At 37.9% G+C, this 27,625-nt stretch overlaps 1 protein-coding gene across 1 annotated transcript in view; it reads left to right on the top strand.

The window, feature by feature from the left end:
• Window positions 1-27,625, top strand: part of ADCY8 (adenylate cyclase 8) — a 131,509-nt gene that overhangs the window by 81,965 nt on the left and 21,919 nt on the right. Inside the window, 6 exon segments of the mRNA XM_075023966.1 lie at window positions 464-734; window positions 6,742-6,939; window positions 13,855-13,955; window positions 21,166-21,367; window positions 24,692-24,781; window positions 26,157-26,335. Coding sequence (XP_074880067.1) covers window positions 464-734; window positions 6,742-6,939; window positions 13,855-13,955; window positions 21,166-21,367; window positions 24,692-24,781; window positions 26,157-26,335 — 1,041 coding nt within the window.

Raw genomic sequence — 27,625 nt, 5'->3', positions numbered from 1 at the left:
AATCAGACCACTGATTTCAACTGTCTAAGCTGCCCCAGCTAACCTAAGGAAATTAAAGATCACCACATAAGCTACTCTAATGCATACCATATATTTTCGTCTCACCATATTTACCTGAAGCGGCAATTTTCATTCACTCTGAATAGTATTATACTCAGGAAGGTCTCCCATTAAACTATTACTGTGAGCAAAGGTATCAGGTGTGAATGTTTTTCCTGTGACAGGACTTTGTGCATTCATGAGATCCTACTGATGAGAACATGTCTTGAGAGTATTTGTCCCCAAATGAAGCTCATGTTTGTTGAATACACTATTTAATTTTCTTTATAGAAATCATCATATATAATAGAAACCCTTCTGTTTATCCATCATGTTAAAAATGATACAGAGTTCATAAACTCCTTCTTACCTACGTATACTAGAGCGCAATCAGTATTTGCTACTACTTATTTCACTTATGCAGGAGAATTCACATCTCCAAAGCCACTCTGGACTGCCTGAACGGGGATTATAAAGTTGAAGAAGGGCATGGCAAAGAGCGTAATGAATTCTTGAGGAAACATAACATTGAGACTTATTTAATTAAACAACCTGAGGAGAGTCTGTTGACTTTGCCTGAAGATATTGTGAAAGAGGCTGTCAGCTCCTCTGACAGGAGAAACAGTGGAGCAACATTTACCGAAGGATCCTGGAGCCCTGAACTTCCATTTGATAACATAGTGGGAAAACAGAATGTAAGTCAAACTTCCTTTAATGTCATCAAGTATGAATGCATGCTTGAATGCATTTCAATAATGGAAGCCTCAGAGGAGACAAATTCATCCTTAACCTTTATTCTAACACATACTGTAACAGCAGAGGACTAAACAAATTGTTTCAGGGCAGAAATAAAACGGGTATCCAAACTGGGGAAATGCCAGGGGACCAGAGGTTTTGAGGATTTTTTCCAACTGAAATTAAATACTACGCAGCTTAGTTTTAATTAAACCAGTCCATAAAGAAGTAAATTAAAAGTAAAGCTAATGTTACTAAACTAGCTGAGACATTCTAGCCAGGGTGTGATCTCATTGCATATTTTCACTGCACTGCCATCAAAGTAAAGGGATGAGTGAATGGACGTTTTGCCAGAGGAAAAAGCATAGTGTAGGTTATTGGTATATAAGGGAAAGAAAAAAAATCTACTTTACAAAAGCACCTCGTGAAAAAAGTCTGTCCATTCTTTTTTTTTTTTCTTTTTTAACAAAAAATATTAAAAACTTAGATTCTAAGACATAATTAAGGTTCACTAGCAGGTGAGTTAGACTATAAGGTCATGCATAGCTCAATAGAAATATGAGATAATAACAACTGCTTCTGATCAGATCTTTTTGAAAAGCACTGCATGGCTAATTGCTAGCACCCTGGGAACCAGCAATTCTTGTACAGTCATAAAAATCGCTTTGTGAAATCTGCTTGCTTAGAGGTATTAAAGATGGAAAGGTTAAAATGCCCTCAGACACCACTCTTTTCACTGCATTTGAAAGATTGATGAGGTTTTACGAAACAAGGTCAGCTGGAGCTTTTCTTCCATTTTTCTGAGGGATCTGTAATGACATGACATATCCTTTCTTCTGCTGTACATCCTTAGTCCTACTTGTCTGCACTGTCTGTTGAACTTCAGGCGTTGTGTGGAGGTCTTGCTTTGTCAATCGTCTTCTGCTTCTTACAAATCTGCTCAGAAGTGATAAGCCTTCACACTCAATCAGCCCATGGTGGTGTCTTCGTCTCTTCAAACTGAACTGGAGCATGGCATAGTTTGCTGTTAGATAAAAACCCTGTTTTATATATGTTCTGTACATCTGTGTGTCTGCATGTACACTGCCTTTTAGTATTCTCTGTATTTTGTCGACCTGTCTCTATATTCTCATTTCATTAGGAATAGAGGTATGGGTGCATGATGCTGTGAATATCTTCTGATCTCTCTCTGTTTCTTCTTTCCCTTTAAGACATTCCAATTCCTGTAGCCCAAAAAACCTATGCAGAGTAGGCTATCTTTTCGCTGATCATTTTCTCAGTTAAACTTGACCTTGATACTACCAAAGACAAGGAATGAAATAAAGGACTAATGTTTTTATTTGATTATTGAACAACTTCCACCCAATAAACTAGTAAAAAGCCCATGAAAATCATTGAAATAGGTATAACTGAACAGTTGTTTTAAAGCAGATTTTTGTCTTATGGCAATAAACAATCCATTTTTAGAATAGTTTCTCACTGTTTTTTTAAGAACTTGGTTTTGTGCTGGAAATAACTATAATTTTATATTATACAGTTTTACAATAAGCTTCTTGGTGGAGACAAGATTTTACAAACCCGCTATTCCATATGTGATTCAATTATTATGTAATTTTCAATTTTAAAGTTGAGACAATAGTCATTACTGTTCATAAATTTCAGCTGAAAATTCAAATAGTAGATTTAAATTACACTAAGATATAGTAACTTTTTCCAGAGTTGTGTCAGTTTTGGACAGAATAAACATTTAATAGCATGAATTATGCAGGTTAAAAGTCACTGGCAGCAGCAGACCTTGAGAACCCAAGTTGCAGCAACCCAACAATGAATCACTCCAAATGTTTGAATATTTGCTAATAACATTTAACTTATTTCTTTACCCAATGTAAGTTACAACAAAATTTGAGCAACTCTGATCACAGGTGTCTTACTTTTACCTGTAGTTATCTTAGGAAGAATACAAAATGGCAAAGTCTCTGGTGAGCTCTCTTGCCAAGCTCAGATTCATCACAATCCATATTCTTCACCTCAGACTAATTTTCTATGGGCAGCCTAAGTCAGCGAATTGAAGTCATGTTGATATGAGTAAGGAACAGAATAACCACTCTTTATGCACACAGTCACAGACATTAATAAAAGCTACATGTGTCCACAGCACATTTAGCACCATGTGCCTTGGCTCTAATGGTAAGATAAGCCAAGGATGCAAATGCCTGCTCTGAAATTCAGACCATGCACAATATGGATGGAGTTTTCTGCTATTGAAACAAGTGTCTGGGCTTCTTCCCTAAAGCAAAGGAAGTTGGACAGAAGTTATTTTATGTTAAGAGAGTGGGGGACTCCTCCTCTAAAATAAATTAATAGCAGATGAAGTTGGATTTCTTCATTGGGCCTTACAAAAGAAGTAGCTGAAAGCATAATATGGTCGCTGTGAGTGGTGCTGGAGGCACCTGGTGGGCCTCCAATGACATGAATTAAGAAAAAAGCATATTAAAATGTCTGTGTCTTGTATAAGCATATTTTAGTGGTAGCTGCAATGACTAGTAACAGTTATCACAAAAATTCCCCTTAAAGACTGCCAAGATGACAGACAAGTATAAACAACAGGGTGAAATTCAGTTCAAAACCAAGGCGCCTGCATTTGTGTATCTACTGACTGTCCCAGGCGTCGATCTCCCACACAGCTCAGCTCCTAAACGTAAGGGTCTAGTGTTACTTGTGGTGCTCTAGGGTGCCTGAGACATCCATATGACGAGGGGCTTATAAAAGACCTGTGATGACCTAGACTATCAGTTAGGAGCCAGGTAAGAGACTCTGATGTCTCAGATAGTGCTAAACACCTATGCTGAAATACGCTGAGTAAGAGCTTAATTCAACTTAACCGTGGCTGTCTCTTGCAGCTTTTGATACCCTAGCACACTCCAGCTGGTCCCCAGCACCGACCAGCAGTGCATGGGCTTCCCATAGGTCTTGTGCCATCTCTCCTAGCTCCAGACCATTGTCCAGGATACCCTAGGGCATCTCAGCTGACCACAGCTGCGTATGATTGGCCAGCTGAAAGTTTCCAGAGTGTATATTGCCAGTAATAGAAGCTTAGACACCAAGCACCTAGACACCTTCATTTAGGTGTCTTCCCCTTGAACCAAATCCTACTTGTATCCTGTCTCTTTAAACATATGACTTTGTATTTCCCTATTTCCCTCCAAGACCTGGTGTTTGCAGTATGAAAAAAATAATTAAAACCTTCCTAGAGTTATCTAAATGGCAATGATTAAAAATTTCCCTTCTTGTTGAGGTCAGGATGTTTGGACTTGTTGCATGAAAACGTTACAGGAAGGAAGTAAAATCTAATCCCAGCCACCTTTTTTAAATCTCTGTAAAATATCTTTAAAGTTGGAGTTTTATTATTTGTTTGGTTTAATTCATCCTATCTTTTAGTCTCAGATGCAAGTTTGGCTGGGCTTTTTGCTCACAGAATCTTGTATGTGTTCCTGTATGATGAATGGCTACTGTCGGCATCAAAGTTCAAAAGCTCATTGTATCTTACAATTCACAATTGTATCTTCCATACAGCTGTTCATAAAGTGTAGGCAAGGTAACAGGGAGAACCAATATTTCTTTATGTCAGCATGACACAGTCTTAAAAGATGCAGAGCAAAGAGGGGGGATACAGAGAAAAAAATGTGATAAGAACATATACTTGGGACAATAATTTGTGTGATATTTTTCATTGTTATTACTGATTACAAGAAAGCAGTTGTCTTAGGTATATGTATGGGTGTGAGGGAGAGATGACCACTAAACTTAAATATGAATTTCCTTGTTATCCTCTGAAAAAAAATGCAACTTCCAAGTCCATTTTTGCACTGATACTACTGACACCATTGCCATAGTGGTGATACTATGTCATGTTCATCTACCATGAATTGTAAACCACTTCATACATTCAGCAAGAAGACAGCTCTTCATGTTAATGAAATTTTAAAATATAATTTGAAGCAAAATTTAGTCACTTACTAGAATGAATTGAGATCATTGTCCTCATGTAATTAAAACACAATGCCCGACTAAAACATTAGGGACCTTGTCCACCCTCACTTCTAGTGGAGATACAGCAATATGAACTAATTCTAAGGAATTAATGCACATAACAACATCTGACATGATCTTGTCCTTTAACAGTGACTTCAGACTCTCTTGTAAGAATTCAGCCACCACAAACTGATAATAAATTTTCTGCATAGCTCAGTTTAAAAGTGATAGGAATACCTAAACTAAAGTAGTACCTTAGTGTGTATTAATACTGTATTTATCCAGTTGACTCAATGGATTGTTTACCTGGAATTTGTCTCTAAGCTTAGAGTTTACACCATAGCTCCAAGGCTGAGATATGGATTCAGGCATATCTGAAACTTTAGTATGAGAAAAGTTTCCTTGATTTTTTTTTTTCCTCTAAATGTTGATGATACTGATTTTCTGAAGAGAAAATGGGGAGATTTGAGTAGAGTGGTTTGCCAAACCTTCTCTACTGAAGTCCTTTCTCTACTAAAGCAAACAGGAAGATTGCTTTTCACTTCAATAGGGAGAAGATTTCAGTCCTGATACCCTTTTCTGCCTATTTATTGGGCTCTTAAGTTACTTATCAAATGATGGAAGAAGAGAAAGCAAGATACTATCTGTGACTACGGAGTCTTTGGACTTTATTTTAGGACTGCAAAGAAAGTTGTCAATTGGGGTTTGACAGTGGGTTCCTGAGACCCTTCCTGTGTTTTAATGTGCTGGCCAAGATTCATTAGAATGCAACTGTTGACTATCCATTGATTATGAACAAGGGAAATCTCCCTATATCATTTGCTGTACATAATCCCATGATCCAAAAGAATTGGCTTTCCAGAGAAATCTAGTGATAAATGCATCCCAAGCTCCTTTTCCCAACAATGCCCAGAAGGGCTTATAGCAGAAGATTTTTCCAGAAAGGACTTACGGGATAACTTTTTTGAGCAGAAGTGTATTTCTTGTCCATAATAATTCTGAAATGTCTTGTGCTGTGATGTATGAAGGTTTATATCCTTTCCATTCATTAACATTTCTTAACCCTTGGGAATATCACAGGTAGTAGAGTTTATTTTCCCATTCAAATGGAAAAGTGCTGCTTCACTGTGGTTTGTGTCATGAAATGATACCATGAAACTGGACTGAGTTATTCTCTTTATGAAAGCAATCTCCACCTCTTTCCTGAAGGTGAAGCACCCTTCATACTATCTCCGCTAGCTTTCCTTTGCGAAGCTGTGCAAAAGTATTTTCTTTTTTTTTCTTCTTTTGATTAGTCAATGAAATACCAAAGGAATAATGCATTTGAAAGAATATAAAATAACAATATGAATTACAGTTAAATTAATTCATATAGCCTAATTGTAATCTAAACTGGCTGAAATATACCAGTAGTGAAGAAGAATGTATTATTTGAAAACCCATGCTGAGGTAATCAGAAATGTCGCCTTCTTCACTCCTGCCTAACTGATCTGTTCCTTAACTACACACATCCAGTATCTTTAAGATCAAGAAAAACATCATTACTCCTGTTTTGTCACTTCTGTTTTCTGTAGCTTCTGTTCGTAGTTGCTAAAACACACCACTGAGTTAGAAACCCTGCTGAGATTTTGGTGCGTACTCCCCTCATGCATGCTCTAATAATTAATTAGCAGAATCTGGAAAGGGGAGTACAGTCCCAGTGTTCAGCGCAGCAGCAAACCTCCTAGTTTGTATAAAAGAAGGCATTAAAGTACTCCCCCTAATGTACTGTATGTGTTTAGTGGAACAGACTTCTTATTTTACACTTCTATAGATTTCATTGAATGAATTGCATGGAATGCTGTAATGGTTTGCAATGCAACATGATCTAAAACATTGCATTTTTAACCCAAGGGGACCAGCAGGTTTATTCTGTTTGCATGTGCTTTCCCCTAGACTCTGGCTGCCCTAACAAGAAATTCAATAAATCTGCTTCCAAACCATCTTGCACAAGCTTTGCATGTCCAGTCTGGGCCTGAGGAAATTAACAAGCGAATAGAGCACACCATCGACTTACGGAGTGGCGATAAATTGAGAAGAGAGCATATCAAGCCTTTTTCACTGATGTTTAAAGACTCCAGCCTGGAGCATAAGGTAGCTGGGTCTTGGTAGCTGCACTATTTGCAACTCAAATTGTAATAAATGTCCACTGAAGTAGAGAAGCTGTAGGTTCTAGCTTGCATTGGTTTTTTTCTGGTTTTGTTTTTCTTTTTCATTTTGTTTCAGTTTTCAAAAGTTGCAACTGAGCTAGAGGTCTTAATAGACAGTGTCATGATGGAGGTGTTATAATGCTGCAATGATTACATTTCATTGTTGGAAAATGCCTACACTGAGCAAACCGCTTCTGAGAACAACAGCCATTTGCTGGGTTTCGTTTGCTGTCTAGTACAAGCAGTTTTCCATCAGATGACAGGTTGTTTTGGCACAAATGGTGATTGAGCATATTAATAAACTGACACTTCTATTCAAAACATATATCTATATTTATATAGATATGTTACTTTCATTTAGTCATAGGATGCATCTGATGTCTTCTAGGCTGCTATGTTTGTTTCAAATCAAAACTAATTTGTCAACTCTTTGTTTTAAACATCCTTTCTTAACAGCTGCCTCTAAGAGATAAATATTGTTCATGTCTTTGCTGCTTCTCAACAGCAGTATGATCTCACTAATTTCTATTTCAGTCAACATCCAGATGTAAGTTCTAATTTAAAAAAGATAAGGCAATGGGAGAGTTTTCCTTGAAAACTGATGACATGGGGTGGGGTTGCACAGATCTCAAATTATTTCATTGACTTGTATGCTATTACAATGCAGCAACAGCAGGTCTGCGATAGGATGTGCACTTAGACTGGAAAGAAAGAAAGAAAGAAAGAAAGAAAGAAAGAAAGAAAGAAAGAAAGAAAGAAAGAAAGAAAGAAAGATAGATAATGGGGAATTGCAAGCATGGAGGCCCACTTCTCCATCATTACTTTAACCTGCACTGGAAAACAGACTTTTTTTACCTGACTTATGGGAGACCAGTCCTCAGGTGGTATCAGTAGTGAGAGCTTAATGAAAACCCCTGGAAAAGAAAAATTCTACTTCAAGTATATTTAAGCCCTTATTTCACAAGCACTCCTGCAGAAGGAAAAGGAAAGGTTCATTTAAAAAAAAAAGAAAAGATTCAGTTTTCCCATGAGGGTATTTATGACACTGAGACACAAGGTAGAATCCCCAAAGCCAAATTAGCCACTACTGCTACAAGAGAAGATATGAAGATATTTCCTTCAGTGCAGACATCGTGCAAAGCTGACAGGGACCCAGGAAGTGAAATCCTAGATTTCGGATATCCTGTGAATTACCATCTAAAGGCCTCAAAGTAATGAGTAATCTTTAATCTTTTCAAGGGACAAGGTCAAAAGATAAGGTAAAAAAGTGTAGACAAAATAGCATTTAACCTAGAAGGTGAAGGATGGTATATTAGAAATTTTTTGTGCAAAAGAGGAAACAGCCTGATCACAAATAACTTGCTGAATGAGCAAGCTAGTCAATGGTTCACCTAGTCTTACATTACTATTTAATAAAAACAATACCTGAACATGGGCTGGAGTAAAGGGACACTGCCCAGAATCAGATCCTATATTCAGAATATAAACTTTCTTGTCATTTTAGACTTCACAATTAGCAGCCACAAGGAAAATCTATACAGAAAGGGTAGATGTTCATTTACATGCAATTTAAGCAGGAGGGGAAGAAAAAACCCCATGCTCTAATCCATCACATCACATAGGTCAGTTTTTAAATATTAATAACGTTTTGAATTGCATCTGGATGACAAAAAGTCTATTTAAAATTCAACATTTTGAGAAATTTTGATACATTTTCTTCTCGGTATGACATTTCCAACACCAACCTGTGCTGCAATGCTTAGAAAATGGAGCTTTCATTCAATATTTCCTTACGGGCTAGTCCCAACCAGTAAGCGCAGGCAACCCAAACACAAAATCCTTCCTGTAAACTGGATCATAGATTCATAGAACCATAGAATGGTTTGGGTTGGAAGGGACCTTAAAGATCACCTAGTTCCAACCCCCCTGCCATGGGCAGGGACACCTTCCACTAGACCAGGTGGCTCAAAGCCCCATCCAACCTGTCCCTGAACTTCTGGACTGAATCTTCTTTAGTCCTCTAAATCAGGCTGGGGTTTAGCATTACACAGGAGTAAAGTTTTAAAAAATATCAGCACCTTTTTACTTGCTCTGGTTCATCCACCTCCAACAGGTGGTTAGTTGCTGGTCAGTAACTTCCTTGCTTGTGTTCAGGGTGTTGGGGCACCCATAGGTGTGCTCAGAGAAGGGTGGGCAATGCACCAGGATGCAAAAGGATAATTCCGATTAAGGAAAGATGAATCAGTGTCCTCATCATTATAGGCAGGGGCAATGTCACGTGGGACAATGTGGGAAATGTCTCTTCCCTCCTTGTTTGCCTGTGCATTAACTACGTTTGTCCCAGTAGACTTAGTGTTAAACGATAGTCTACAGGCAGTCATGAAAAAAATGTGTGAACCATTTTGCTACACAAAGTAGCTATTTCCTCCATGTTATATTACTATTACTTTCTCCCTTCTTCCTGCCCATTTAGGAAACAAAACAAAACAAACTCAGATTTAAATTGGAGCCTTATAAAGTTATTTCAGAAGCCCTTTCCCTTTGCTCTCCCCTCCTCTAACCTATCAGTCTGGAATTACGCTTTCTTCTCGTCGTTAACATTTTGCAACTGCTTACATGACCTTCTACATCAGCGTCTTGAGCTGCTCCCTGCAGCATTGCCGAGCAAGTAGACAGTCTGTGTCTATGGACGTCCCACCTCACCCTGCTGTTTTCCTTTGCTCCCACTTAGCTGTTCAGACCAGTGGCAGCTTCGAGTCAGAGATAGCTCTGAAGTAAAGTAACTTTCCTGTGTAAAAAGCTTGGGCCCTCACATTTAGCCATCACACTTTCAGGCAGTGCTGGCATCTGCCTAACATTTCTTTTAACTGTAAGTACTTCTCGCCCCAGACTTTACAGTTATTCAATAGGCAGAACAACCAGTACCCATAGCTGACATCCCATCAAGAAGTGTTACGTTAACCTTGTTCAATAAGAATTGTGTTAATAATGCTCTGTACCTCAAACCCCGGAGAAGTGAGTAACCATATGAACAATAAACTATATTTCTTCCTCCTGCATTAATAATAGGACTACCATGCTGTGGGATCATAAATCTTTTGGGGTGACTTGAATAGATCTGAAATGTCATGCTGGACTTCTGTTTAAACAGTCTGGGTTGTTTCGTGGTTTTTTTCATTATAGAACAATTGCAGACAGCAGATTTATGCTAGCAATGAAAGAACCATTTTGCTTCCTTTAAGGTTTCAAAAGGTAAAAAAAATTAATAATTTCTGGAATCAGCATGCCCAAAACTACCATGGGAGCTACCACATTTCCTGGTTTACAATCATTTAAACAACTGGTATGTCACAGCAGTTTAAGCCGTTGGTACATCTTCCCACTCCTCTCTTATCTCATTGCTCTGTGTCCTTCTTGGTGATAGAATAATTGTAGATTCCACAGCAAGGAGTAGCGGTTGCATTAGCAAATGGGTTATCTCCGTGAAGCAGTATATGTATTTCCACATGAATTTTGTGATACTTCATTTTTCAGAGGATTTGTGCAGGATCCACAGCTGGTATATTTTATAGATTCTTTACCCAAATGGATTAGTCATTACTAACCTGTATTTCACTCATTAGCATTTGATATCTCGTTTAGAGACTAATTCACTCTCAATTTTGCTAGAGGTTATTTTCACAAATAGGATGTAGGCAGATAGAACAAAAGACTCATCACAGGAGAGTACTTCTAATTGTAGCACAAAAATACACTAAGGGTTTCCAAATATGTAATAGCTTATAAAGGAAAACCTGATACTACTTTAAATGATTTCCAATAATTAAAAGATATCATCATGATACTCCACATTAATAGCAGTGACTTGGAAATATCAGTACCATGTACTTTTGTACAGTATAAAGCATAGTAAACAGGGCAGGGAATTTTACATGCTCGTAAGGTTTTTGTTAAGGAAAGTTTCCAGTGCAAAGATTCATATAAAGATATTCTATGTCTTTCTGCATATTTGTATTGGGATCATAAATCAGACTGGGCTTAGAAGTGATGTGTCTACATATTTTCTGTGAGGCGAGCACACTTAAAATATCAAAAGGTCTTTGAATTTCATAGTACAGGTTTTCTTAGGCCAAATATTGGACCTAAATACCTGAGTTTCTGCTTCAGGATTTCTGATGAGTGAGATTGATAGAAATTAAATTAGTAAGAAACAAACTTTGCCCTTCCTGCATGCTGCATCCTTGCAGACATGGACTTTGCCTCTTTCCTTCAACCCAGAAACTTCCATTGGCAAGAAGGTCTGTAAGAAACACTTGGCAAACTCTGGGCCTGTTCAGCATCTTCTTTTCTGTCATTGGTCAACAACTGGATCTGTGTCTACTCTTTGGTCTTTTCAGGAGTTCATCCATCTCTTCTGCCTTGGGCTTCCTGATACATATTCTGCCACTACCCTGTACTGCAGAAGCTTTTCCAATGGCACAAACACCACTGAAGAAAAAAAAAACCAAACACGGTCTTTCTTTTCATCCATAAGGTCCTACCAGAGTCAAAGAGCAGCAGTGGGGATAAAACCAAACCCCCTCCTCCCCAGTACACAAACACTTTTTCTAGGTGAACATATAAAGCCTGTTGTATTACCAGTACTCCCCTTTCAAAGAGCCCTGGGAAAAGATTGGAGAGGTGGGAAATAAGCAGTGTTACTTGGCCAAGAAAACCTGCCCTTTCTTATGCAAGCTCAGTTTCAGCCTGCTGGCTCCCGCAACAGCGCCGGCAAATGGCTCGAGTCCCATGGGAAGCAGGGCGAGCCTTCCCTAGCCATCAGCAAGTCACGCCAGTGCAGGTAGGTCTGGGGGATGTTGCAGGTTTTCATTGCAGAGCAGGTCACATCGCGACTCTTCCCACCACTCTATGTAGCTCTAGTTGGCTACATGCCTCCCCATACTTATGGAAGTGCCTTGAGGCTTAGGCTATCCTTCAATTAATTCTCCAAGTCATTAAGGGGTAGACTGCTACAGAAATGCTTCGTTTATCATTAGCGTTGGTGCTGCCTCAGAGATGCTAACAATTTCTCATCACAACATTGTTACTGATTAGACCGCAGCATTCATCCTTTTGACATAATGCTCAACACAGCAGGCAATTCCATGTTTGTGTTTCATTCAATTAGTCTGCTATAATTTCCCTAAGGAACAGTTGGAATTTCATGTTTTATTTTAAGGAACGTACCTTTCTTTTTCCCTTTGGTTCTTTTTCTACCACAACCAAAAAAAGCCCTGGTCCATTATTTAAGTGGACTGATGCAGTTCTGTTTTCCTGCACATGAAATCAGGGTCAGTGCCTCTGTGCTTCCAGCAGCAAAATGGGGTTGCCTGTGAGCACTATCGAAAATCATGTCAAAGTGATACTGCTTCTGCCAACAGCAGGCACAGGGTATAATCACAGCAGAGGAGTCAAAATGAGGGGTGCCAACAAATAATCCCCCTCTCTTACTCATAACAAATGGGAGCAGGGAAGAGAGAAGCCTTTTTCCCATTTCAGGAGCTTGAGGCTGTTTTGACCAGCTGTTTATAACTAAGATGAAGTCCCTACTGAAGGTCCATATAGTGAATATAGGCTAAGTCTAGATAGGATCTTCCTTCAAGAGCAGATTAGCTATAAAATGTAGTTCATAGCTGAACTCTCTCAATGTATGTTCCTGATACATTTCTTAATTGGTTTTAATTTTTCTCAATTATAATGCTCTCTAGGCATTTATAATTGCAGTTTGCTTTATTTCCAAATTGCTGGAGAAAGTTTCTGAAACCTGATATCTCTTTGACTCTGATTTCCTTTTGTTCTGCATGTGTAACTCTTAGCATCTCCAAAACTGCAGAAGATTACATAAAATAGAGTTATGGCTCAGAGGAGAAAAAATGACTGGGGCAGGCATCTGCGGGATTTTTTATTAGGTGAATAAAATTTAGTGGCATCAGTATAGGATAAAGAGGTTTACAAAAAAATATGTTTATGGACCAATCTTCATCTGCTGTAAACAATTGGAGCTTAACTGACTTAGCAGTGATAGATACCAGCTGAGGACTTGGGTAAGGTTTCCACTTTAACTGATCCACTGTGATTCACCGATGTATCCATTACTCCTTTTCTTGGTAACGCCCATAAAAGGGGAACCTGCTAGCATTTTCGGTGGTTTGATATGCTGTAGAAAAATATTTCCGCAATAAATCATAATAATAATGCACCTGCAATGGTCTTTTACATAATACTACCTTCATTTTCTCCTTGGAGAATGCCCATATTGCCAAGTTTCTGCACAGCCTCTGGATAAGTTAGGATGCAGAGATCATGACCCACATCCCAAATAATCATGGAATGTCCCAAACGATGTACTTTTCTTAAAAAAATAAAAGTAAAAAAGAAAACAGAATGGCCTCAATTTGGCAAGCATGGAGACACCTCTGTGACATCATGCACGCAGAGTCGCAGCTGACTTCAGTGTTTGCCTTCAGGTGAGGAAACCCATGGTTCCTCTGGTTAAGCTATTAAGTATTTAGTATTCTGCTCAGCAACACAAGCCCCTAGTATCTACCTGTAAATTTTTAAAGCAAATAATTTTGTAAGAGAGGCAACCAAGTAAAACAACTTTGTATTGCAAATTACAGAGTTTTGCTCTCTTGGATAAAGTGTTTTACCAGCTTATTAATGATTTATTTGTTGTGTTTCATTTCTAAAAACAAATTCAGGTTTATTGATATATTAGCTCTTCCTGCTAATTTCCCCGAAGTCTCCTATATGCATCAGTCTTTATGAAACTACTACATGGGTTAACAGCTAATTTACTCTTTTTTTTTTTCTATTCTAGTATTCCCAAATGCGGGATGAAGTATTCAAATCAAACTTGGTGTGCGCCTTTATTGTTCTTGTATTTATCACCGCTATCCAAAGCTTACTTCCCTCTTCCAGGTAAATACAGAAATATGTCTCTATATATCTGAAGGCGCTCTTGGGGAAACAGCGGGATAACATTTCTAGGAGTGATGTGGAATGAACCAATAAAATCTGCTTGTTCCCCAAAAGTGTTCAGAAATATTTTTTCACTTTTTTCCCTGATATTAACTACTTTTGTATCACGTTATCTGCAGCTACATGTTTTCATGTGAGACAGTAACACCTACCAACATTATGTCATTATGTTTTTAAGCAGAACTCCCACTGACATAAGTGGGAACTTTGGGTTACAAAAGTTTAACACAATATGGCCTACTGCTTGCAGTATTGAAGTAAAACATGATCCACACTTACAAAACTGCCTCTTTGCTAAGTGACTGGTAATCACCTTGGGAATCAGTGATTATTTTGGTTTTGTTTATTATGTGCTACATAAGAAAATTGTACAGCTGTGTTTTGTTGCTGATGATATGTATTGCCCAGCTGGGGAAAGCAATCTTGTGCCATGAAGAAGAAGGAAGGAGGTGGTCTGGTAGATCTTTTCTCACTTCTGCTTTTATCTGAGGCTGGCCAAGCAACAACTTCCTATCAAGGTGATGAAAATGTGACATAGCTGAGACTTCTGTGTCCACATGTTTCACACAGTCAAACCCATCAATTGGCATTTTTGTCTACTATTTAATACTGAGAACACAAGAGTGTGTGCAAGGACTAAGGTCAGTTTTCTAGCATCATAGCAGAGCCAGCAGCACATGACTGCCACTAAAACATGCCCCTGGTCCCATTTGGTCTTTGGCAGAGCAAGTGTTAAAACGGAAATGCCCAGATGAACATAGTTCTCAGGTGGTTTCTAACACTGAGATGAACCTATGGATGCCTGTAGAATAACCTTGAAAATACCGTATTTGTATAAGAAATAAGACATTTACTGTGTTACAGTCATGCAGCAATATTTCTTGTATCATCTCTGGAAGACCTGGCTCACCACATTTATGTCTGAGAATACCAAAATGGTGGTTAGAAGCAGGCAGGCAATGGCACTCTGCAGCAGTGGTGTTCCATGTATTTTGTAGTTCTCAGCTGGGAAAGTACCCGGAGTAGTACCTGACCTTCTGCTGTTCCTTATGTGCTATATTGCTCTAGTACTAATAAGTTTGTTTGCTTTTTTAAAGTTCTTCTCCCAATACACATCCAAAATTCTTCACTTCTGGTAGTGTTCTTTTTACTGTTTTCTTAGTATGTGGAAGAAGATTTATGGTTCTTATTAATGGAACCTGTTTTCCAAAAAGATTTCTGCTGCTATATCAATCACTGCTATACCAGCAAAAAAACCCATGGCTTTTTTCCTATCTGCACAGATTCATCTCTATTAATTCTCATGAGGGTGTCTAGTGCCATTGCAATTAGGGGAGAAGGAGTCATATAAGCACATTGCCTGCAGCTGTCTCACTTCTTGGTTTCCCGTCTTGCACAGTAGTCTTGTGTTTTCCCCCGCACTTCAGAAATGCTCTGGGGACTTTTTTGTCACTGAATGTTAAAGAGGCTGTAAATATAAATACGTTCAAATAAAGATTAGATAAATTCCTACAAGATCAGCAGAGGTTTTTAAACGAAAATATGGAACCTTGGCCTCAAGAGTGCCCTTGAAGGTTGATTGCTGGAACCTGGGAAGATATTTAGGGAAAGGATATTTACCACTATCCTTTTTGAGAGAGAAGCTTTGGAGCCACATCGATGCTTTATGGCAGTTCTTATGTTCTTTGAGGAACTGCAGATCACAGTCAAGATTTGAGAAGGGACATTTTGGTCTTCCTTTTTCAAGTTCTGATACTCTGCTTCAAAAAATGTGTTTCAGTCTTAAAAAACATGCCTGTTAAATGAGTGGAGGTCAACAGCTGAGCAACCCTAAAATAACAGGATGAGGGGTTTTGAGTGAGAAGGCTTCAATATGCTTAAATGTATTGAATGAGGAAATAATCTGGAAGTTCAGATTTCCTAAATTCCAGTTCTAAAAACAATTCAAGGTATGATCACATGAACAAGCTATCACAAAGTTAGGCAGGATTTGGATTCAGAGAGTCTTGGAGATAACTTCATGCTCATCTGTTATACCTCTTGTAGATATCAGAGAAGTAAACTACTACAGTGGAAAAGCATGGACATCATTTCCATGGAACAATTAACAAACTACAGTTCACACTCCTCATGGTGACTTACCCATTTCCTAACACCACACTTAAGTGTCTTTCAATGAATGCTTCAGAGCTCTGTTGAACAAGGATGGAATTTTGTGTTTGCTTAATTACATGTTTGAATATTTTTCTGAGCTGAGTCTTTTGGGGATATCTAGAAGTTCGGTGAAAGAAAACATTATTCAAATCTTCATAAAACATATCTTACTAAGGATCTTCAGGGATTTTCTCACATAGGTTGTCTTTGTGTGTTAAAGAAGGGAATCATCTTTCTATTGTTGCATCTACTGTGTATCAGAGTTTCAGAATTTTATCTCAGTTTATATCTGTCTCCTGTAGGATAAATATTTGATCCATTCATACTTTTCCCTGACAGGGCAGGCACACCACTGAATTCAAAAATCTTTGCAATAGTTTTCATTCTTTGAAATATTGAGTTGGGGAAATTACTCTGACATAAATTAATGCCATATTTCTGCTGTAATTATCCTCTATGAAGCCATTAAGTTACATTGCCAACCTTGCAGTAATTAATCTTCTCCTTCTGAGAGGCCTGGGAGTTTGATTAATTTCCTGCAATGAACTTTCTATATGCTCACATGGGCAATAGATCATACTAGAGTAGACTGCTGAACTACTCTTATTTCTGTTAGTTTTTCACTGAGTTATTCCTGTGATGGGAGAAAACCAGGTTTCAAACCGTTGTTCATTTAAACATCTGCATCGTCTGTTTTACGTAAGTTTTCCTTCTGGTTCAACTCTTGATTTGTGACTGTACACAAGGAAGAGGGAAGGCAAAAGCTCCATTTAAAACTTCATTTGATCTTGACAGTAAGGCAACCCCTAGAAAGAAAAGCATTTGGTCTTGAATCTCTTCTTGGATGGAGAGGGGATCCAACCCAGGTGTCCTAGTTCTGGGAGAAGTTCATGGACAGAAGAGTATTAGGGCTCTTTGTTCCTATCCCTCTAACCTTGGCTACGTCTTCTGCTGTACTTGTTCCTATCAGCATGCTGCCAACAAAATCTTAGCACAGATACTGGATTGATCCTCTAGGAGGTCATAGGTATGCAGACTTCAGTTTTGCTTTTATCTCAAGCAGTCTCAGACAAGAGACAAACACATCAGTGTTCAACTGAACAGCTACAGTGGAAGAATTTTTGTAGCTTATATATTTAATATGAACAAATACAAGGCCATGTTTTTTCAGGCACCTAAGCAGATTATGTTGCATTTTGGATTCATATCCCAGACTTAGGTCCCTAGATGCTCCCTTTATAGTACCTTAATTCAATAGCACTTGGTCTTACATATAGAGTTTGGCAATCCAAAATAAGAACTCACGTTTAGTGTCCTCAGGTCTGACCTCATGAGGCTTGACCCTAATCTTTTTGACAGCCTTTATTTAGTTTCATTTAGAGCTGGATCACACTAGGTCTGCAGAATTAGTAGGCTACATCTGCATATATAGACTGTCTATATATATCTGAGATATAGATAGAAACTATCAGTTCCAAAGAGGATCTCAGTCATTTGGCTTTGGAAAGCAAGAAGGCTGTTGCAGAATACTGCAGTAGTGTGGGAAACAAGGAATTCATCTCACATAACTAACTGTCAGTGTCTATACCCTAGGTTCTAAGTATAGCCACTAGAGAATGGGTCAATCAGCAGACCTGAATAAATCTAAGAGATTGCTGTGCAGTGAGATGAATTGTATCCTAAACTACACAGCTTTCTTGAAGAGCCTTCTTGACTCCCTTGACTAGTTCTCCATGAACACAATGTCCAACTTTTCCCTGCCTTTATTGACTGTGTCTCCTTGGCTTTCTCTATATTTTCACAGAGAGAAGCTGTTCTCAAGGCATTGTTTATTGTCCCTCTACTTGGTAGCCTTGGGACTTTCATTCAGCAAGTTCTGAGACTTCCCACAAAACTTTTAGGCGCACAGGATGAAATCTGTGGCTCCTGCTCCAGTCTTTTTTTCCTCATTGTTCACTCTTCCCTTCATAATACAGTTTGGTTTTACTGGCCACATTGTTTCTTCTTTCAAAAGCAAGCTTTACTTCTGGGTGAGGTCGCTGGGGAGGATGGGACTTTTTTGGGAAGCTCCACTGTGTTCAGTATTCAAGTCACACACAAAACTCTGACAAAGCTTGTTGGAGTGAAATGCTGACCCAAGTGTAATATAACATTTCATACCAATGGTACATCATCAGAACAGTGTCAAAGCTAATATTACCACATGGAAGATTTCAAGGGAAATTAATGCGTAATTCATCTTATTTCAGTTCATTAGAGAATGGAACTTCCATTTTGATATTTTTCACATTTTCTTTCAAAATGTTTTGTAATATAATTTGGTACTACAAAAAAATACCATCTTATGCATATATATCTTACTCATAGAAGTTCAGACATGTTCCAAAAGAAAAACTCTGCTAACTACACCCTCATTTTCTGTTTGTTATCTGTTTAACTCATTTTCTTTTCTGGACTCCTACACTGCAAGTCTCATTAATTTTGAGGTTCTGAGAGTAGGAGCTGTACATATAAGACATAGCTGAATTACAGTAAATTATTCTGAGGCTTGCATGCTGTTTTCAAAATCTTATACCTTGATCATACCTCTGTGTTAGCTTGATTAATTTTAGTAGGTGATAGACAAGAAAGTTTGAAGTAAATTGTATGTTATTCTGTCCTGATACTTTAAAGGAGTCATTGTGCCAGCAAGTCTGTTTGGATGATCAGAAAGGAATAATGTTTATGCAAATACTGTCTTTAAAACACCATCAGATTTAATGTGTATGAATCTCTATCATCACAGACGAATTAAGGCATTAAAAATCAGAACATTCTTGTGAAAAATAATATTTAAAATTAAGCCTGCTAAAGCATACGGGAGTACAGTTTTGCAATTAAATCTCTTTCAGTTTGACAGCAGTACCTCATATGTTATTTATGGCTTTTCCCTCAACATGACCAACATTTTCCTATATATACCCTGACTTATGCCTATTTTTTTCAAAAAAAACATGTTTCCTTTTGAACATAAACATTTTCATTTATCCTGTTTTCTCAAGGTATTTTCTATAAACATGAGTACTGTGAGGAAGATGTACTTACAGTTTTCATATAAACTACCCAGTGCATCTTTGGTGTCTCCTTAGTGCAAATATTTTGGACTCTGTCCATCAGCTACAAATATGGCCAGAGCTAAGGAATGCCAGTTCCCTCACAGACCGATTCTCAAGCTTCTCCTGCTATGTCCATATATCCTCTCCTGCCATTATCTCAGTGTGGTTTCCTCTTCCCTTTGATTAAATACCTATTAGCTTATGGTGAAATTTTTTAGAGCGAAAGCTTTAGTTAATATGCTCAAACCACATATTTGAATTCAGATCTGTATGAGTTTAGAATTTGCTCTTCTAAAGCCTAATCTGAATAGCCTGAAATTGAGGAAAATTTCAGTTAGATTGAGATATAGTCCAGTGAGATACAGGGAGTGGATCTGGCTGACCTACTGAAAAATGAGAAAAGAAAAGCTATGTTCTTTTCATTTCTATTTCCAACTTACAACCTTAAATTTGTCTTGCTGTAGGGCCCAAATGTACAAATAGCATTGTGCCCTACCCAAAGATAAGAAGGATAGGTGATGTGTAGCAAAATCTGAAACCATGTTTTCAATAAGAGAAAACATATGTTCACAGAAGGCTTAATGAGCAGGGTAGAGCTTGCCTCCATTCAGGCACCTGCAAGTGCAGAAGTCTGCCTGGAGCACCCTGATAGTCCACTTTCAAAGATTTTTTTTCTGTGAGACATTATGATTAAATCACTGTAGTGTACTGGCACATGTACAACTAGGTTATGAGAAAATTTAATTACTTAATTCAAAGCCTCAAGTTTAATCATTCTCCTTATAGCAAAAAGGCAATGGGAAAGCAGAGGGAAGAGGGGAGAGGTTTGCAGGAGCAGTGGAGTTACTTTTATTTTGCATGGGTTTGATCTTTGAGAAAAGAGACACAGAAGGACAATGATAGACACAAATAGGGACAAAAACTTGACTTGTGAAGTGCTGGGTGCTTTCTTCTCAGCAAAGTAAACAATTTACTGCACTTATGAACCTTCTCGACTACTTGATTGGCTTCAGTTCCCAAATTTAAACAAGAAAAAGGAATAAATTTAGAAAACTATAATGAAAGTTGGACTAGAAGAAATTATGGCTTTTAACAGTTTATTCAAAGGAATTGAGCTGTCTATTCTGTGTATGCACTTAACAGTACTTGATTAAGGATCACATTTGCAAGAACAAAGTTTATAGGCTATGCCAAACAACATGTTTTATTTAAACATGTTTGTAACATAGAACACCTTTTCATCTGCTTTATATTTTAAAGGGCTTCCATGAAAACAGTAATGCTTTTGCTTTTTTAGAAACCAGTGAGATTCTTAGCTGCAGTTGACCCACTACTAAAATGAGGGGAATCTTGCATTTCTGTAATTACTATATCCTGACTTACACCAGAAATTAGGCTGCATTATTGTACTCACCTTAGAGTCTATGACCCTCAATATAGTATGAGTTTAAGACACCTGTGATGTGTTGTATACAAAATGACACTGTACTAAACTGCCCCCAAACTAGTCTACTACAGTGGGAACCATCTTATGCAGAAGTGGCATCAGGATCCTACAGGCTGAATAGATTTGCTCTGAAATAAACTTAAGGGACAACTGAGTCCCAAAAAAAAGGACATGCCTGCCACTCAGACTCTATCTAGACAGATAGAGGCACTGACAGTGAATTCCCTGGCTTACTTCTTCAACAGCAGTTTCTCAGCAAGAAACCACGCAAAGCAATAGCAGACCTATGGAACATGAACAAATCTTTGTTTTCTCTGGTTGTTTTCCTGGACTAATTGTCTCAGATTTATGACAACTGATTTCTCCTGGTCTTAACTGTTTACACATTTATTTTTATTAGCAGTGGTATTGTATTGAGGTTTAATGCTGAGTTCTCTTTTTTTTTTCTTCCCAGGGTGATACCAATGGTTATTCAGTTTTCTATTCTGATTATGCTGCACTCCGCTCTTGTGCTAATCACTACAGCAGAGGATTACAAATGTTTACCCTTAATGCTCCGGAAAACTTGCTGCTGGATTAATGAGACCTACCTGGCCAGGAATGTCATTATATTTGCATCCATTCTGATTAATTTTCTTGGAGCTATCATCAATATTGTAAGCTTATAGGGAACCAGGAAATATTATACAGGAAAAGATGATTTATGAATTATTAAGCTTGCCACAGGACTTGCTAACTAATGTGTTTATAAACCAGATATGATTTAAATATTAAAAAAAGGCAAAGTACCACAGCTTTAGGAAATTCAATCTGTTGCTATGTATTGTATTTCTATGTATTTCTGAAATATCTGATTATTTCTCCCTCATGAGTATCATCTATTTTTAAAACCCTTTTGCTACTTTCTGTTCAATGTATCCACCCTTTGAGGACCATTTGTAATTTTCTGACATGCTGATATACTTTCTTAAAGACTGTTGATCCACGTAATCCTTATAGTTATTAAATTCCTCATCTCACAGTTCTCCCATTAATTAAATTACTAAAAAAATGATAAGTGTCAACGAACCCAGAAAATACCTTCAAAGAAAGGACAGAGCAGGGCAAGCTGAGCCAGTAAACACAGCATGTGAAAAGAAGATAAAAAGTATAAATTCTAAACATATTTTGCCTTGCTTATTTAGTAGTGTGACAAACCCTTTCAGCCTAGATTCACCTTACCAAACCATGGGCATAGGCTTTCTCAGCTTGCTTTATAGTCAGTGCAGAAAAAGAAAAACAGGCATGCCCAAAGATTTCTTTTGATCATACTGGTCCCAATAAAGAGATTTTTCTCTCTCCACTGCCCACACAGCAAGTTTAGTTTGATTTGGCTCCTAATTTACACATCTCCACTAAGATTCTCAAGTGTGACAAATCTAAAGTTTATCAGCATATCTGTGAGGAAAGGCATGTACCAAGCTTTGCTTAGCAGCTTTGGTTAGATAAAAAAAATTGGTCATGCAATACTGTGGGCCTGGCTCTACACAATGACACAGGGTAAAAAAGTGGGGTCTTGTATGCAAATACCATACGGCCCTGATTATCCTGATGTCCTCAGAAATTTGAGACAGCTTTGCATGAATTAGGCAGATTATCTTGTCAGACAATCTGGCAGGTGTTGAAGCCTGAGCCAAGAAGAAGGTAAATATCTCACTCATAGATTAAAAGTAACATTTGCATCACTTTTTCCTCTCGTAGGGCACCTTTTGGCTATGAATGTAGCAGTGCTTTTTCACCTGAACTTCATTCTTTACAAATATTTATTTCCTTCTAGATGAGAACAGGAAAGTGTTTAGTGACAGTAATAACAATAGCAGCTACAACACCAGAACAGCAAAAATAATTACCCTGTAATAATTAATAATAATGATGATTGTGTCACTGGAGTAAGTATGTTGAAGTCTGATACTTCAAGGGTTTGCCTCATCTTTCACTAGCAGATATGAGAATTTATTGTGCTCTATTGCTGTCATTCTTCCATGATTGAATTCAAGTTGCCGGTATGTGGGGACTCAGCATCTGTCTGGGTTTTTTAGTGATACCATGCAGTCGCTGATAGAAGAGTTATTCGGAGAAAGAAGAATGCAGTCACTGATTTCTATCCTTACAGAAAAAATATAAATACAGTAAATGACAGGAAGTTCAATAGGGCTGAAAATTTCCTGAAGGTAAGGACAGTGTTACATTACAGTATAGATCACTAAGGAGTGTTGTAGAATTTAGATTTTTTTAAATGATGTTTAACAAATATCTGTCAGGAAGGATTTTGGTAGAATTAATCTTGCTCTTGAAACAAGATCTCTATACCTATGGCTATCCATACCCAATTTGCTATGGATATGATGATAACGAGATCTTCCCCAGACTTGTTGTGGATTAATTTTTAAGACTGTGTCCACTGCAATCTTGTGGGATGGCTAATCCAAAAACAGTCAAAAGAAATATAATTCTTTTTACTGTCATCCCAGTAGCTTTCTATAAAGCAGTAAACAGTTATATTTATTGTCATATATTTAGAATGGCAATGACTTAAATAATTGAGTCCTGACCTCTACAGGAAATGACAACATTAATGCAACCTCATTATTTCAAATGTCAAAATTCTGCCATAATAATAGTTTGCTCAGGAGGGACCCACATGAATTTAAGAACAGTTAATGCGATACGCATCCACTGAGTTCAAATGCACCCAGTTGGAGGGGACGAAGACTCAGATACTTTTTAACAAGAGCCATAAGGCTTTGGTTCCACAAGTGCCACAAATAAGTCTTGTGGTTCTTTACATCAAGTGCATTCTTACTGTTATAAAATTAGAATAAAGTTTCTGATCCTGAAGGTCTTTTAAAAAGACACTCAGAGTGGTTCTCATGGCACTCTGCCCTGCACTGGGGTGCTGTACACCTCATAAACTTTCAGAAGGTACCATTAACTATCTCTTGTCACGGAGGACTGCACAGACAACCTAGATAATGTTGCTGCATTGCAGAGATGACTGAATTGCTGAAAGAACAAACAAGAAAGTTCCAAGTTCAAAATTCATTAGAATTTAATTATAAGAAATCGGGCCTCATTAAACAAACTCTCTAACTCTGTTGGAAAGACAGACAAGGGAACTAGCTTGTACATACCAGGTTGATGAAATGACCTAGTATAAACATTCAGATTGGATTACTATATGTAACAGGAGACTCCATCTGCTTTAACTGTCAAAATATGAAACCACTAACTATTTTTTTTTCCTGTGTTCTAAGACCATGATGTATTGCAACTCAACACTGCTATTTTGTTTATATTTAATACACTTGGTTTGAAATACCATTAAAATGAATGCAGGTCATAACAGCAAAAGGCAGTATTACATTCTCAAAACCATTATATCATGAATGAATTTTCATTCCCTTCCATTCTAGGCATCAGAGTTGCAGTTCTGGGCCCACATTATGTTTTGGCACAAGCCAATTTTGCATGATGCCATGGGATTTTGTCCCACATCTAGAAGGATAACACTGTTCATAGCAACGTAGCAGAAGAAAAGTGCTTGCAAACAAGTGCACACAAGCAGTCTGATTTTATGCTCTCAATTTAATAATCTTCTCTACATTTTATAGCAAAATATGAACATTTTGAGCTGGTAATTCTTTAGAGTCCAACATCAGTCCTCTGAAACTCCCAGAGGAGCTTATCTTTCCCCTTTGGCAACAAGAGTGTAGGAAGGCTACTCAGATGTTGAATGTCTGTAGCATGCGTAGCTTCCCCTTTTCCGTTTCATCTCCACAGTATGTCTTCCTCCTGTCCAATTAGTCTTTTGTGCCAGTTGGGGAGCTGGCATGGAGAGCAGCAGGTCAGCCAGTTCCATCACTGAACCCAGCCAGCCAGACACACAAGCACTTAGTCACCAGTGCACGATATAGCCCTGATTTTGTTTTCTTTCTTCACAGCTATGGTGTGATTTCGACAAACCAGTAGCCCTGAAGAACCAGACGTTCAATTCATCTGCATCTTTTACAGACATCTGTTCCTATCCCGAGGTATTTCTGAGGGTACTTTTGAATCTGAGGCATGGATCCACAAAGGTTACATGGCAGCCACTGCCTGGAATCAGTGACTTGTGTACTGGTGGTGGAATCAGGTGCCCCAACAGCATTGTGAAGCTGAACCTTTGCATCTATCTATATGCTAATAGAAAAATCAGAGGCGGGTTACAGAAGGAATTAATCTTATGGTCTAATGGGGCATTACAACCAAGTTTCAACCTTTAAACTTCATACAGGACCTTTAAGTTGGAAACACATCCAGCAATGATTCAATGAACCTAGTGCAAAAACCAACACTACTTTATTCATATGAAGCTAATGGAGCTTACACAGCAAAACCAGAAATCATTCTGCTGTAGTTATTTTAAATTTGCATTTGGAGAAAAAGAAATCCTCTCTATGATGAGCAAGGAGGCAAAAAAGTCAATGGTTTGGTTATGTGTAGATAAAAAAAGTGTGTTGCTTCAAAAGTCATATGGCAGTGTCAAGATACTGCCAGGAGTATGCTGCAAATTGCAGGGATGGAGACTTTCCTACAGAGGAACTGTACTAAAGAAAAACTCTACTCAGGAAAATGAATGCTTTCTCTCCTAAAGCTGTATGATAGGAGTTAATTTAAACTACATTTGGACTGTGGGTGTTGATGTTGCTATTTTAAATCTGAACAGCTCACAGCCATGATTGTCTCTCTATATCCGGTATCAGCTGCATGGATTGCATTTGACAGATGACTAATCATTGAGAAAAATGAGACAATGAAGATGTTAGAAAATGAGATATGAATAAAACTTCCAGGTACCACCTTTTAAAAGAGTAATGTAACTAAGCAAGACCTGCAATATTAAAAATAAAAATACAAAAAAACCCCAAAACAAACGAAAAAAAAACCAAACCACTCAAACCTGTGGCTTTATCCTTTCTTCAAATAACATGGGAAAAGGATTAAAGCAGGAATATGATTCTCCCATCCTGACTAAAGTAGGTCTTGCAGAAGTTCAGAATCCAAAGGAATGTAAATTATTTTCTCTCAGTTGACTTTTCATTAGCAAAATACTACATGCAACATCTCTCCCTTTCTTCTTTTAACTATACAGGATGCCCTTTCCCTTCTAATACAATGAAAATACCATAAAGGTACAGTGGAGAATTTCCGCTAACATGGAAGTGTCATGCAAAATAGAGAATTTGTGATTTCACATTCTATTCTAGCAAAACCCTTCTTTTCAAAGTGCCCTATACGCTAAGAAAACAGCTGAGCACTGAGCAGGTTTTTTTATACTTCTGATCACTTGATCATTTATGTAGATACTTATGGAATTAACATGTAGTCACTGATCACTGAAAGTAACCAGTGCTGTTTTCTATTCAGTATTTTGTCTTCACTGGTGTGCTGGCAATGGTGACTTGTGCAGTCTTTCTCCGTCTGAACTCTGTCCTGAAGCTGGCAGTACTTCTCATCATGATTGCGATCTATTCTCTGCTGACTGAGACCATTTATGCTTCCCTTTTTCTGCAATATGACAACTTTAACCACAATGGAGAGTAAGTGTTCACAGTCCCCTTTAGGAACTGCTTTTTAATAAGGTAATGGGTCAAGTCTTGCCAGAGTGTATGCATATTGGATAGCACCATAGTTAAGTATGGAGTGATGGTTGCAAGAGGCAATGACTAATCCAAAAAGATTTATAATGTGATTCTTTCTCAGGCCTTTTTATTAAAATGTTCATTTCATGAGGACATTCATAATGTTTGGCTTCTATGTCTCCCATAATCCATCCATATTGCTAAAAATATGCATTACAGTGCATATACATTGGTTACTTATATTCTTGAAAACTCCAGAGATACTGATTGAAAGTCTAACCTCAATTTAAGAAAACAGGAGTGAACAATTGGTTTTTTAGGGGCATGTTTTTAACTGAGTAAAACCCAAACTATAACGTGTAGATGTGAAAGATATAAGGAATACAGGGATGATCCCATTTTGTAGGAGTACATCTGAAGGACAGACTCTGTCTCCCAGGCTTCCTTCCCAGCAAAAGGAGTTGAAGAGGACAGAATAGCCACAGTAATTTGCAGACTCAGTGCACTAAGTTTTGCAATAACTGAATCTAGAGCACCAGTGATTTAGCTCATTGAGAAAAACATTTCTTCAATCTTCGATACTTGACCAATTTAGTATTGCAGTTGCTTGTGCTTGTAAGTGCGTGCCAGAGGAAGATCCTCAGAATGATAGAAAAGCATGGATTTGCAGTGCAATTAGTTCTCACAACAGCCACATCTTTACACATAGTAAGGCTCTGCAAGCTTATCTTTCCTTGCTAGCTTCCTACAGTAGCAAGGTACTAAAGATTTGGGATGCAATTCCTTTTCCTAATGCTAGTTATCATCCTACAGACTAACATGACATATAGCATATTCACAGCAGGCTCCAGAAAATATGACAAATGGCAGTAAGCAGCACTTTGGCTAAGTAACTACAAGTAGAAAACATAATCATTGTCTTTAATTTTTGTCACTAATCAAGCACGACAAAGAAAGATTCTCCCTTGTGTGAAAATCTTAGAGAATTTAGAGTAGTTTCTATTTCCTGTTCCCCACAGACCAGGACATAGGGAGCTCAGCTGAGATGCTGAGCACTCAGGACAAGGATCTGAACTTCAACTCTGACATTAGGGAGCACGAGGTTCAAAGCTGTGTGCCCAGAAATGTATCTGTTTTCTTAGTTATACCAATTAGTTGAATAAAAGGTTTTGCAACTCCCTACAAAACTCATCTAGCTCATGTATTTGTGGCTATAGCTACATTACCAGAATATCCAATAACAGATGAGTTCAT

Source organism: Buteo buteo, chromosome 3 (assembly GCF_964188355.1).
Source record: "Buteo buteo chromosome 3, bButBut1.hap1.1, whole genome shotgun sequence".
NCBI lineage: Eukaryota > Metazoa > Chordata > Aves > Accipitriformes > Accipitridae > Buteo > Buteo buteo.
This window is presented reverse-complemented; position numbering and strand designations above follow the sequence as displayed.